Source organism: Triturus cristatus, chromosome 9 (genome assembly GCF_964204655.1).
Source record: "Triturus cristatus chromosome 9, aTriCri1.1, whole genome shotgun sequence".
Lineage (NCBI taxonomy): Eukaryota > Metazoa > Chordata > Amphibia > Caudata > Salamandridae > Triturus > Triturus cristatus.
Genome location: NC_140592.1, coordinates 782,680,910 through 782,694,519, shown reverse-complemented (window position 1 = coordinate 782,694,519; position 13,610 = coordinate 782,680,910). Strand labels below are relative to the sequence as shown.

The window sequence follows — 13,610 nt, the reverse complement described above, 5'->3', positions numbered from 1 at the left end:
TGACATTTGGAAGTGGTGGGGCGTAAATGTTAGGAATGACTTATAAGTAGCGAGCGAGCACAAGATTTTCTTGTACCCCGATCAAATCCATATGCACAGAATCACAATCACAAATGGAACACGTGACCAATGCCCTGTGCGTTCTGCAAAGAGGCCCAGGACTGGATGGCCATCAAGATGTCTGAACACCTTTTTCACTCACTGACAGGCACTGTGAGAAACTCGCAGTGCGAAACTCGCAGTGCCCTCAGCCTACGCTCCAGAGCTCTCAAGTAGTGCGACTCAATTCAAAGTATGCACTGTGCAAGTAATGTGATACATGAAAAAACATAGCTGACACTTTTAGGGAATGCAATTATGCAAGATTAACACATACAATGTAAACAGGAACTACATCACTGAGTTACAATTAAACGTTGAACATGTTGACATGCATTTCCTTCAATGTAACCGCACGAGGTCAGCCCTTCGTGTGCAATCTCTTCCTGTAGCTCCCTCACTCCAGTACCAATGTACACTCTGTCAATGTGGCTCACCGTACAGCATGGCCTGCACCACACGTCGCCTAAGGTCTCTCTAGCCTGCATCTCTTTTCGGTTATGTGCCAATTACCATTTAAACATCTTTTTCAGGATTGTTCCGGGGGCCGTGCACAAAGAAGCTTCAGATGTTGCTGAATACACTTAGGAGCTGAACAGCTCAGCTGGAAGCAAGGACACGATTCTGTGTGATTTAAGGGATTTCTGTGGCGTGTCAGACTGTCCTGGCTTCCGTAATTCTTGGCTTTGTACCAAGCTCTACCTGAGCCAAGAGCCAGAAGCTAAGAAGTGACAGAGAGTTTGGTTGTCACCTCCAGGGCAATGTGTGTGATCTAGTGCTTAATTTGTGTGTAAAAAAAAAAAGTTTGGGGGCCCTTGTCAGGAGGCCACCGCAGTTTGCTCCACACACTGCCACTGTACTTACACAAGTATTAACCATCACACTGCTACAAGTTTGACAATTCAGAGTGTTCGAGACAGCCAAAGCTCTAAGGGTGCCTTGAGTGGCAGGTATTATCTATTTTTAATGTATATTGAAATAAATGTAATAATCCTTTGTCTGTCGTGTCCAGCACCATGCGCAGAGCTGGTAAACCTTTCTTGCAGAATAACTCTTCCGAGATAAGTGACGCCCCGTGTGTGTTGTGATCTGGGAGTGTATACAATCAGAACTCTTGATTTGTTCAAAATACACTCATTCCTGTATTTCGGTGCAGAACGAAGTGCAGTCTGAAAATGGACTTGCATTTGAGCGATTGTTCCATCCGAGTATCCCTCGGTACAAGGTGCAGCCAGCTCCTGCTCGCTTAGCATAAATAGAACAGGGTGTATGGCGAGCTGGGTGTGGTGGCAAAGGGCAGGTGTGCTCGGCTGCAGTGAGCGCTGTATGAAACACTGCTCGGCCTCTCACTTTATATAATGAATATAAATCTTGTAGGCTAGAATTGATTGCGGTGGAGGAGCCGCATGCTGAGTGATCAACACCAAGCCGTATGCTAGCTTCCACTTGCAGCACTGATGCTGTGGACAGCACATGGCCATTGAAAAGTACACGAATGCAGCAGTTTTGCTGACACAGGTTGAGATTCAAGTGCTGAACTTGGAGGAACAAGCACTGGCGCTGCTCATTGTTCTTGCGCTTCGGCCATCGCTATTTATGCTCCTCTTCAAAAGCCCAAACTTGTAATGTGCAGAGGAGATCATCATCAGCACGTTTAAAGAGATTCATTTTTTTGTTTTGTTAACTGCTTTGCTAGTGATTATTTTGTCCTGTAACTATTTGCTTGTGGAGCACAAATTTCAAATTCTGGGGAGGCAGAACATATGAGGCTTGGTAGATTTTTTTTTCCATATGAATTACATACTATCAAGCATGCTCTTCAACATCTGCTCGCTCTGCAAGTACCACATGGTAATCTGGAATGTACTGAACAACGATGCTCAGCACATCCTCTTCCTTATGGCGACATGTCCAACTTCCATGTCAGCACCCAACATCACCATGGCCATGCCAGCAGGAAACAATATCGCATGACAAGACAGCCAACACAAACCCAGAGGAGGAATCACAATTATTTTCAAGGAGACCGGCAACTGCACCAAAGCCACACAGAATGTGATCCCCTTCAGAAAGTACCTGCATTTCAAACGTTAAATCTTGGCTAAATTCACCCTGAACAGAACCCGGATCTACTGTCCGCCTGGACCACAAATAAACTTCCCCAACAACATTGCTAACTTCAACCTCCACTTACCATCGACTCCAAAGCATACATCCTCATAGGTGACCTCAATTTCCACCTGTTAGACCAAACAACCCCCAACTCAGCCGTACTTCTCGAAAGCCTAGTAAACAGACTAGTTCAACTTGTCACCAGACCCACACACTCCGCTGGACACACTCTCAACCCCATATTGGCCTCCATCAACAGCATCACGATTACCATAGCCACACTTCTCACCTGGATTGACCACGCCATCATCTACTACAAAATCAGCATCCCCGAACACAAAAAATCCACGACTACAAGTCTGGCCAGTCGCAGCTGGAACAACATCCCAGAATCAGACTGGTCCCATACCGTATGCCAGACCCGTCCCAATCCCACCGGAAATCTAACTAGTGACAATCAATTTGACGAGTGGATATCAGACATTAGCAACACACAAACATAACTAGCAGAAGAAAACGTGAATGCAGGCCAACTGGTACACAGACGAACTCCGATCATCCAAGCAATACTGCTGTTATGTTCCCAGGTTAGGCCCATGTAGCGAAGCTGCTTATTCCATACATTGTCCTCTTATTCACAATAACATTTCTGCTGTGAAATTTTGTACATATTTGCATGCACGATAATGTTGCATTAGTTTCTCTGAAACTGCTTTGTTTACACATCTAGCTTCGCACAACATCACGATGCCGCGAACATCATGTACAAGGCCTCTACACACTATGTGCAAATGACGTTCTATCTTCATCCACGGGGTGACAGAGCTTTATACATTTCCATACCATTGCTAATCTACAACGTACATCACAAGGCTGCTTTATATTGTAAATAATAAACATCCCGATAGATTAGCAGAGGAGGCACTTCAGCTGACACAGAGGGTCCCTGCATGATGAGACTTCACCACGCAGCAGTCTGACTTCTCTAGGGGTTGTGTCCAGTTTGTGACCAAGACGAGGTCCTTCATTCTCTCCCGCCAGGTAATGGGTTGGTTCGACCCTTGGGGAGATTCTTGCCTTTACACCCACACACCCTCTAGGTACACCTAGAGTAGGGTTTTGCATAGTAGGAGTACACCTGTTTACTACCTTGTTTATATGCCTGTATATATACACACACCGTTTTAGCACCCTGCTATTTACTCTTTTGGTGCTTGTAATCACTTATCTGCTTCCGTCTTCTGATTATTGTGGCACATGTATTCTATACAAAAATAACGTTGGTTCAGTACATATATTGAAAACCTCCCACTGTGTATTCTGTATATTTTCTCTAAGCACATGTAAGCACGAGTGACTGAGTGAAAGGTTCGTATCGGTTTCCACGATCCCTGAGGGGTCAGGGGTGTCATGTTCAGAGGTTGCCACAAACCATTCGCTCCCTGGTAAGGTTAGGGGTAACTTACGGTGGCATTGTGAGCTAGCTGGTCTATAGGCCAACATATCCTGCGGGGGTGCCCGGAATCAGTCTAGGCATCTCACCCAAAGTTTGTTGTCCAAACAAACGTGCAGGTCCTACAAATTAGTGTGATCTACACAACACTGCAAACAGCTGGAAAAGAAATGGAGAACCAGTCAGACAAGACCACCTTGAAAGCGGCTGTAGGAAAATGCCTCTTGACAAGGTTAACCCCCTTCCCCACACTTTCTGCCTGGTATCTGGTGCAGTTGTGATTGAAAGTATGCTGGTTCCTGCTAACCAGTGTTCTTTCCCTAAACTGTACAATTGTTCCACAACTGCCATCCCTTTAGGATCCCTGTAAGTCCCTAGTAAGTTGTACCCCTGGTACCTAGGGCATTGGAACTAAAGAGGATCTCCAAGTGCTGCAGCACAAATTGTGCCATCCGAAGGGACCCCTCACCAAGCTCATGCAAACTGCCATTGCAGCCTGCGTGTCTTGGTTCAGAGAAAACCAAAGAGTCGAAATGGCACACATCCCCGTGTGCCATGCCAGTAAAACACTGCATATGGTATAGGTAAGTCACCCCTACAGCAAGCCTTACAGCCCGAAGGCAGGGTGCAGTATACCCAAGTGAGGTTGAATATGTCGGAGACGTTGAAGTTCACTCTTCGATATTGCCAGTGCACATTGAAGCCATAGCAGGTACATGGGCTAGACACTCGTCATTATGAGTTCCCCAGCTACATGATGGCTTTACTGTAGCCCAAGGTGTTCGGCACCAAACACCTTGTTTTAATAAACTCACACTGATGCCAGTGCTGGATTTATTAATAAAGGCACACAGAGGGCACCTTAGAGGCCCCTGAAAACCTACAGACTACTATTGTGTTGACTGAGTGTTCTCAACCAGCCAGCCACCACAGACAATATTCTGACCTCCTGAGGTCAGAGCCTTCGCTCTCGGATTTAAGGAACAAAGCCTGCTTCGAGCAGAGGTGTTCACACCTACTTCAAGCCGTATTTGTTAAGTGACTCCGGGCCTCTCCAGATAGTGGAGGTGCCCACCCCCGTCATGACCACACTTTTTGGCTGGAAAATCAGTTAGATCAGGAGGTGTGCCCACATTTAGCCAGCACCACCCCTATGGTGGGCCAACTAAGGTGGACCTCACTTTTCAGATTTTTCCATATTGTTTTTGGAAGGAATTAGCCTTCTAGGGTCAGGGTTGTGCCCACTTCACACAGGAAGTGGTTATATAGCGGGTGTAGACACCCTAAGGTAGGTAGCCCATTGGCTACCATCTGTCACTCCCAGTAAACGCCCCTATATGGAGTATTCAGGTGGCACGCCTGAACCCAAGAACTCAGATTCAACGGCTCAGCAGAAGGACGAAGAAGAGTCACAGCCTGGCAAGAAATGCAGCAGAACTTTGGAGCCTCTGCGAGCTAGAGAACTACTAAAGCTTTGGGTAGACTGCCAGTACTTCAACAAACACTGAAAGTCTCCCTTGGAGTAGAGGTGCTACACCTCTGCAGTCCGCAGGCACCGTCAAGTACAGTCCGGTCCACTGCATTGCAGCTCCCTGGCACAAACCAACGCCGCAGAAGGCCAGGAGAAGGTACTTGTGATCTGGAAGATCACATCTGTTTCCCCACCGAGTGTGAAGACACCAGGACCAAACAGAGCCATGCAGTACCAACCCCTGGGTTACCGGACGCCCTGCACCAAACACCGACCATGAGTGTCCAGCCCAGACCCTCACTGCACCAGGACCAAGCAGCCATATAGGGATGTCAGCATCACTGAAACCCACTTCAAGAGTGGCCCAACTGCTTTGATTTTGTCCCCGCCAGCTATTTGTCCCTGACTGCGAGATGCATCTTTGCATACCAGCCAAGCTTAGCCAACCAAACCTCTCTGCTCCCGAGCCCTCCGGCCTGGGGTCCTGATGAACTGGCTGTGACCCCTTGCGACCTGAGCCCCAATTTGGGAGCCCTTGGTCTTGCCCGCAAGTCATCCTGTGTGGCATCTTTGTAGGTGACCCCCCTTCAGCAGAGCGCATCAACTAACCAGCCTCACTAGCACCCTGCTGCCTGTAGAAGCAGGGCGGTCCCTGAAGAACTGCTGGAAATACTTTGAACCTTGGCCAATTACTATTCCGATCCCAGAAGGCAAACCCCTGAAACGGACTGTGCCTTCCTTTATGCATCTTTGACTTGTCCTCCCATCGGATTGCATTGTGCATAAAAGCGCACAGGTTTACGCTTTACTTAACTGAGCAGAATATCAAAAACTGTACTAACCTTGAAACGAAGTTATTGAGCTTGAAATATATATAAAAAGAAGTGCTATTTTTCTAAATTGGTCTCGGATTTATTCTTTCAGTGTGTGTCTCATTTATTGCCTCTGTGAGTACAACAAATGCTTAGTACTACCCTTTGATCAGCCTAACTGCTCGCCCACACTAACACAAAAGAGTGTTAGTATTATCTGCTTTAGCCTCTGTAAACCAATTGGAGATCCTCTGGACTCTCTGCACAGTGTACTTCATTTTAGTACATTATATAGAGTGCCAGCTTCCTACAGTGGCCCAAAGACGTTGCCACACACAAATAAGAGAAACCAAGAAGGCCCTAGCCAAACACAGTTCCAACTGCAGCAATGAGACCTTTGCTACTGTCAAGGACTTCACCATACCAGCATCCACCACCAACAGTATCACTCCCTTCTAAGACTTATCATGCTATCGCAATTCTTCAGCAACAAAATCAAAAGTATTTACCATAACTTCAACCCTCAACCAAACGCCAGCAGTCCCACCTCCAGCATACCCACAGAAAGCTCAGGAATCACCATGACTACTTGAAAAACAATTACCACGGACGAAACAGCCAACATCATGACAACTATCCACTCCAGAGCCCCATCGGACCCTTGCTCCACCACATCAGCAACATGGGTGTCTCCCCAATCAGAGAGGAACTCACCCGCATGCCAAACACCTTCATCGCCACTGCCACCTTTTCGGAAGCCTGGAAACTTGTAGCGGTCTACACACTAGCAAACAACAACAACAAACAACTTTGGCAGACCCACCTACCTAGCAAATAACCACCCAATTTTACTACTGCCATATCCAGCAAAAGTCATGGAAAAAGCATACAACAAGCAACTCATCCACCACCTAGATTAGCTCCTGGGCACTGCTCCATCAGGTTTCAGATCCAATCACAGCGCAAAGACAGTCCTAATCGCAGCAGCAGACATCAGGATGATTCTCGATTGAGGAAAACAGCTGCCCTTATCCTGCTTGACCTCTCGGTGGCCTTGAATATAGTCTCCCTCTCCACCCTGATCAAAAGACAATGTATGGGATCCAAGTTGTCGTTCTCAAGTGGATCTGTGCCTTCCTAATGGGAAGAACCAAGAAAGTCGCCATGACACCCTAAACGTCGAAAGCCAGGAACGTCATTGCTGGAGTCCCCCAAGGATCATCTCTAAGTTCAACCTTATTCAACATCTACATGACTCAAGTAGCTGACATCATCAGGTCGCATGGCATCAACATTCTCTCCTAAGCAGATGACACACAATTGATACTCTCCCTTACAGACAAGACACCTGCGACAAGATCCAACTTCGCCACCTCCATGACAGCAGTAGCCACTTGGATGAGATCCAACTGCCTCAAGCTCAACTCAGACAAGACCAAAGTTGTCATCTTCGGAAAGAAGACATCTCTGTGGGACCCCCCCTAGTGGCCAGCAGACCTAGGATGCTAGGAACCTAGGAATCATAGATGACAAACTGGACATTACAGCCCAGGTCAACTTTGTGACCTCCACATGTTTCTACATCCTGCGAATGCTGTGAAAAATCTTCAAGTGGCTCCCAGAAAACCAGTCATGCAGGCAATCATTTCGAGTAGACCCAATTACAGAAACACACTATGTCAGAATCAGACCATCCAGAATGCAGCTGCAAGACTCTTCCTTAACCTACCATGCCACTCCCAGAACACACCATACCTCAGAGACCACTGGCTCCCCATACACAAACACTCAATGTAAACTTCTCATGCACACATACAAAGCACTATACAACATCTGCTCCGCATACCTCAATAGCCGCATACATTTCCCCATCCCTCCAAATACCTCTGCTTGGCTGGACTCTCACTTGTCCACGTACTCTGCATACACAAAAACAGAGCAGGAAGCTGTGCCTTTTCATATAGCTACCCAAAAGCATGGCTTGACAACTCACAGAACATCAGAGCCTCCTCAGCGCTTCTTGAGTTTTGCATCAAGCTGAAGATCTAGCTCTTTGAATAAACTCCTGGGAGTCTTCTGCCTAACCACCAGCAGAGCACTTGGATACCTTCACGGGTAATTAGTGCACCATGCAAATGAACATAACATTATTTACTCATGCTTGAGTTACTGCATTTCAACAGAAGACAACACATTTCAACTGTATTACCAGCCTTTTTCACACATATATCTTTACATGCTTTTATTGCACAAAATGTTGTGGTATAAAACCCAATTGCACAAGCTACTGTGAAAAACAGATACTATTTCATAGTCCCCTGTAAAAACACGGATTTCATCATCATAAGGACAGCCCCCAGACAACTCTGCAGCACTAACATCGTCAGGGCTTCTAGAATTATGTGGCAAGGAGGACCACATTTTGCAGAGCTATTATCTAAATTAGGTGCAAAAAATGTAAGTTCTATAGTATTTCATCCATTTGAGATTGAAACAACATTTTTGGTGAAATTTGCAAATTTTGCTCATTATGTTGCAAATGCACTAAACCCATAACTATGTGGCAATCATTGCGGCCACAGAATCACCTAAATAAACTGACAATCGCTTATTATTTTATTAAGAATTTACAAAAAACGTGAAAACACACCAAACGTACTAATTCCATTAAGTGCCAGGGGAGTAACGCAGGCTCCTGTGGTGCAGGGGGCTCCTCAACACCTTCAGGGGGCTCCTCAACACCTTCAGAGGGATCCCAAACCTTCAGAGGGATCCCAATCAGCCCAAAGCCGACATACATCTATGAGATAAGACATGGGACCCTCAAAACATTCTGCACGGGGCCCATCATTTTGCGTTACGCCACTGTTCTGTGCCCGTTGTTAGCGAATTGTTGAAAATCTACAAGCAGCTATGTAAAAATTAAATGTAATAAAAAGCTTTGGTGAATAAGGAGCTGTGAGCCTTGGTTGGATGTAGTAATGTCAAGCACTTAGAGCAAATTCATCCTAAAGAGCAGTACAGGATCATAACTACTAAGGCCCAAATTAAGTTATGTGGAGCGGAATGCCTGTGTGGAATTCTGCTGTGCTGGAAAATACATCCAGTAGAAATCGCATTGGGCATTACAGCTGGGCTCTGGTGTGCATTCCAACCTGACCCCCTTACCAATGCACCTCAGAAGGCAACATCCTCCTTCCATCTCACTTCTTCAACTTCTGTCCCATCCAGCACCATCCTCTGTGCACATACATTTTCCACCTACTCATAGCAGGTGATAAATGTGTGCGTTAAAATCCACAAAATTGGGAAGTCACCCTGCCCTATTCAGTCATTCGGGTTGGTTCAAGAATGTAACAATGTCTACGTTAATTAACAGGAGTAATATGGTGTATGATACAGAGTTCAAGTAAAGGAAATATAAACAGGCAATTTTTCCGAGTTACAACCCTCCATTAAAGATACATCACAACATGAGACTTATGGGGAGGAATGGATGATTAGAAAACAGTTTGCTCATAAAAAAGGCAGAGATGACAAAGAAGCACCCCCAACAGCAACAGAATTACAAAAACGTCTATGGTAGATGTAGGGAACTATGGAAGCAGGTGTAAGCAAATGACCATTAAAGATCTACATGTTGAAGGCATGTAGGAAATGGGCAAACAGGATGGGCCGATGTTTCTCATTCTACATTAAACTCTACAACAAACATAAATAAAACATATTGAGTCCGTTACCTTAATATTAACACAGCAATATGTGAAGCCTCTTTCCAACACCAAAATCCAAATTAGACGATCTTGAAAGCGACAAAGGTAGTGTGAACCAGGCAACAGGAAACCTAAGATAGGAGACACACAAATGTGTTGACCAGGCAAAGGAATACATGCAGCGCTATTTCATTATCTTTAGTTTGACAAATGCTTTCAACCTACAAGTACAAGCAGAATACACAAAGGTGTGTATTCAAAGTCGATCAAATGTAAGAACATTTTGTTGTTTGGCATGTATTGTGATAGTGGCTAATACATTTACTAAATAAGTATTTTTTCACTTCTTACTCTTGCATCTCTATGGAGATTGACTTTTCTCACAAGTTTTCATTTCCTTTAAGGTCACGCTGTGGGTGGATCATGTGCTGGAGGCTCCCGAGGCCTTGGATGGTCACCTTTAAATTTTGAATACAAATTCTTTAATAGCTCTCCTAGAGGTGAACATGACACAGTAGAAATCCTAAAGAAAAAATTCCCATTTGAAGATTGATGGTAAGCATCTATCATCAACATGCGAGAAGAGGCTAATATTAAATAAAGTAGCCAGAAATGATAAATATGATGAAGGTCAGTAGAGTCAAAGGAACTGTAGTCATGATTTAAGAAATAACAAGTAATACACTGGAACAAAAGGGCCCAGTAGCACAGGTAACTTATTCTAGGACAACCCATCGTGGTTAAACTGAGTTCAATCTCCCAGCTAGACTTGAAGATCATTTAAATTTCATTTTTGTTTAAAATTATGTAGCCTATTGTGAATGACAGGATGAGCACATTTTTAATGTTTGAAGGCTGGAGTTTGTTAATCACATTAAGGTTAATAAAGTAGATACCAGAAGCACAAGTTACTTACCTTCGGTAACAATAGATCTGTAAGAAACATTAGTAGTGATAGACCCCTACCTTAGAATTACTCCCAGGCATCAGACTGGATCCAGAAAGTTTTCGTCAGCAGTACTCCTGCACGTTGGTAGGCGTCGTCATGTGGCTCCGTGTGCGTCATTGGCATCGTCGGCGCCGAGATGACGTCGCTGGAGCTACTTAGACACGCCCACGTGCGCTGACGTCAGTTCTGTACACTACTTTCTGTACCAGGAACGCCGAGCCATGCAAGAAACTGACCACTGGTGCCATGAAACTAGGGCCCTGAAAGGGATGACCTTAACCCTAGAAATCAGTTCGCAGGATGGGGAGGATGGGTGGGGCGGTAAGGAATCTATCACTAGTAATGTCTCTTACAGATATATCGTTACCAAAGGCAAGTAACTTGTGCATCTGAGAGAAACACGTAGTTCTAGATTACTTACCTTAGAATAGATACCCCAGCAATACCAACCCCGGTGGTGGGTCTGCAAACCAAGATCACACCAGAAAGTCCTGGAGAATACAACGGCGAAAGAAGCAGTCTCTCCAGACTTGGCTGTCCAGGCAGTAGTGCTTGGTAAACGTGTGCAGCTAGGCCCACGTAGCCGCCTGACAGATGTCATGCAAGGGAACTCCCCTTCCCAAAGCAGTAGTGGCTGCCGTCGCCCTGGTAGTAAATGGGCGCGCAGCCCCACCTGAGGCTCCTTATTAGCCAAAGAATAACAAGCCTTTATGCACAGAACGACCCGTGCTTGTGCACGGCCAGACCTTTCTTGGCTCCCACGTAGCCAACAAAGAGCTGCTCATCCACCTGGAACTGTTGTGTGCGGTTTAGGAAGAAGGAGAGCACACGTTTAGGGTCCAGACGGTGGAGCCTCTCTTCCTCTTTTAAGGGATGCGGAGGCAGAAAGAAGGTGGGCAAAGTGATGGCCTGCCCGACGTGAAAGGCAGTGACAACCTTTGGCAGAAAAGATGGATGAGTCCTTAGAACCACTTTGTCCGGATGGACAGAGAGAAAAGGAGGTTTAGAAGAAAGAGACTGGAGCTCACTCACTCTTCTGGCAGAGGTGATGGCCACCAGGAAAGCGGTCTTCAAAGTGAGAAGACGAAGAGGACAGTGGTGAAGTGGCTCAAAGGGAGCACACATCAGATATGTCAGAACCATATTCAAGTTCCACTGAGGCATTATGAAAGGAACAGGAGGGTAAAGATGAGTAATGACTTTTAAGAATCTATTTATAACAGGGGACTTGAAAAGGGAAGGCTGATCAGGAAGCCGTAAAATGGATGAAATGGCCGAGAGATAGTCCTTGATAGTGCCCAGAGCAAATCCCTGCTGGGCCAAAGAAAGAAGGAATAGAAGGAACTCTGAAAGATGGGCAGAAAGGGGATCCACAGCCTTTGTTGTGCACCATGCCACAAACTTATTCCATCTGCAGGCGTATACCGTCTTAATGGAGGGACGACTGGCTCCCAAGATTACATCACAAACTTAGGGAGGCAGGTCAAAAGATGTCAACTGCCGCCGCTCAATCTCCACGCAAGGAGGTGGAGGCTGGACAGGTTCAGGTGGAGGACCGTCCCCTGCTGCTGCGACAGAAGATCCTCCCAAGAGGCAGTCGGACCGGGAGATCGATAGCCATGCTGAGTAGCTCGGGATACCATACTCTTCTAGCCCAGTCCGGAGCCACAAGAATGACTTGGGCCCGGTCGCGATTGATCTTCAGCACTCTGGGCAGAAGTGGTATAGGCGGAAAGGTGTATAGTAGACCGCAACTCCACTCGCGACGAAAAGCATCACCTAGCGAGTGCCGCCTTGGAAATTTCAACGCGCATAACTCATGACATTGCGCATTCTCTTCGGTGGCGAATAGATCTAACCAAGGCTCTCCCCACTGCTAAAAGAGACCTTGCGCCACGTCCGAGTGCAGACGCCATTCGTGATCCATCATGCACCTGCGGCTGAGTCTGTCCGCCCTGGCGTTCAGAGAACCTGCCAGGTGTTGAACCACCAGGAAAATGCCCTGATGTTTCAGCCATGTCCAGAGACGCAGAGCCTCCTGACATAGGGTCCACGACCCCACCCCGCCCTGTTTGTTGCAGTACCACATGGCGGTGGTGTTGTCCGTGAACACCTGCACTACTCTCCCCTTGGCAGAGGGAAGGAATGCTTTCAGTGCAAGCCTGAAGCTCCAGAAGGTTGATATGGAGCCGGGACTCCGCTGGAGACCAGAGTCCTCTGATCTCCGCCTCTCTCATGTGGCCGCCCCATCCCAGAAGGGACACGTCCGTCACCACTGTGTGTTCCGGTTGGGGAAGGGAGAGGGATCTGCCATTGACCCAATCGCGATTTGTGAGCCACCACTGCAATTGTTGTGTAGTGCTCTCCGAGATCTGGACGTGATCAGACATGTTGCCCTGATGCTCTGCCCACTGGAACTTCAGGTCCCACTGCAGAGCCTGCATATGCCATCTGGTATGATTGCTCAGCAGGATGCAGGAGGCCATGAGGCCCAGCAGCCTCAAGGTCATCCTGACCGAAATCCAGGTCATGGGCCGAAAGATCGGAATCATAGCCCGAATGTCCCGAGCTCGCTGTTCGGGAGAATAAACCCGAAACTGCGCCGTGTCCAGAACCGCTCCGATAAAAAAGGAGCTTCTCAGAGGGAATCAGGTGCAACTTCGGCACTTTGATGGAGAACACCAGCAAATGCAGGAGGTCGGCCGTAGTCTGGAAGTGGGAGACGACTGCCTGGGGCAAGCCAGCCTTCAACAATCAGTCGTCGAGATAAGGGAAGAGTGGGACCCCTGATCTGTGCAGATGAGCTGCGGCCATCACTTTCGTGAACACCGCAGGGGCGCTGGTAAGGCCAAAAGGGAGCACGGTGAACTGAAAGTGCTCATGGCTTATCGTGAATCGCAGGTAACGCCGGTGGGCCGGCAGGACGGGAATATGAAAGTAAGCGTCCTGCAAGTCCAACGCTACTATCCAATCTTGCGGGTCTAGGGCAGACAAGACCTGA

The 13,610-nt window shown here is 46.9% G+C and overlaps 1 protein-coding gene across 10 annotated transcripts in view; it reads right to left on the bottom strand.

Moving 5' to 3' along the window:
- PCNX4 (pecanex 4) overlaps window positions 1–13,610 on the bottom strand; it is a 401,845-nt gene that overhangs the window by 183,884 nt on the left and 204,351 nt on the right. For all 10 annotated transcript variants that reach the window (XM_085626158.1, XM_085626159.1, XM_085626163.1 and 7 more), the window contains exon 9: window positions 9,688–9,791. In XM_085626158.1, the coding sequence (XP_085482284.1) occupies window positions 9,688–9,791 (104 nt within the window). The remainder of the gene's footprint in view (window positions 1–9,687; window positions 9,792–13,610) is intronic.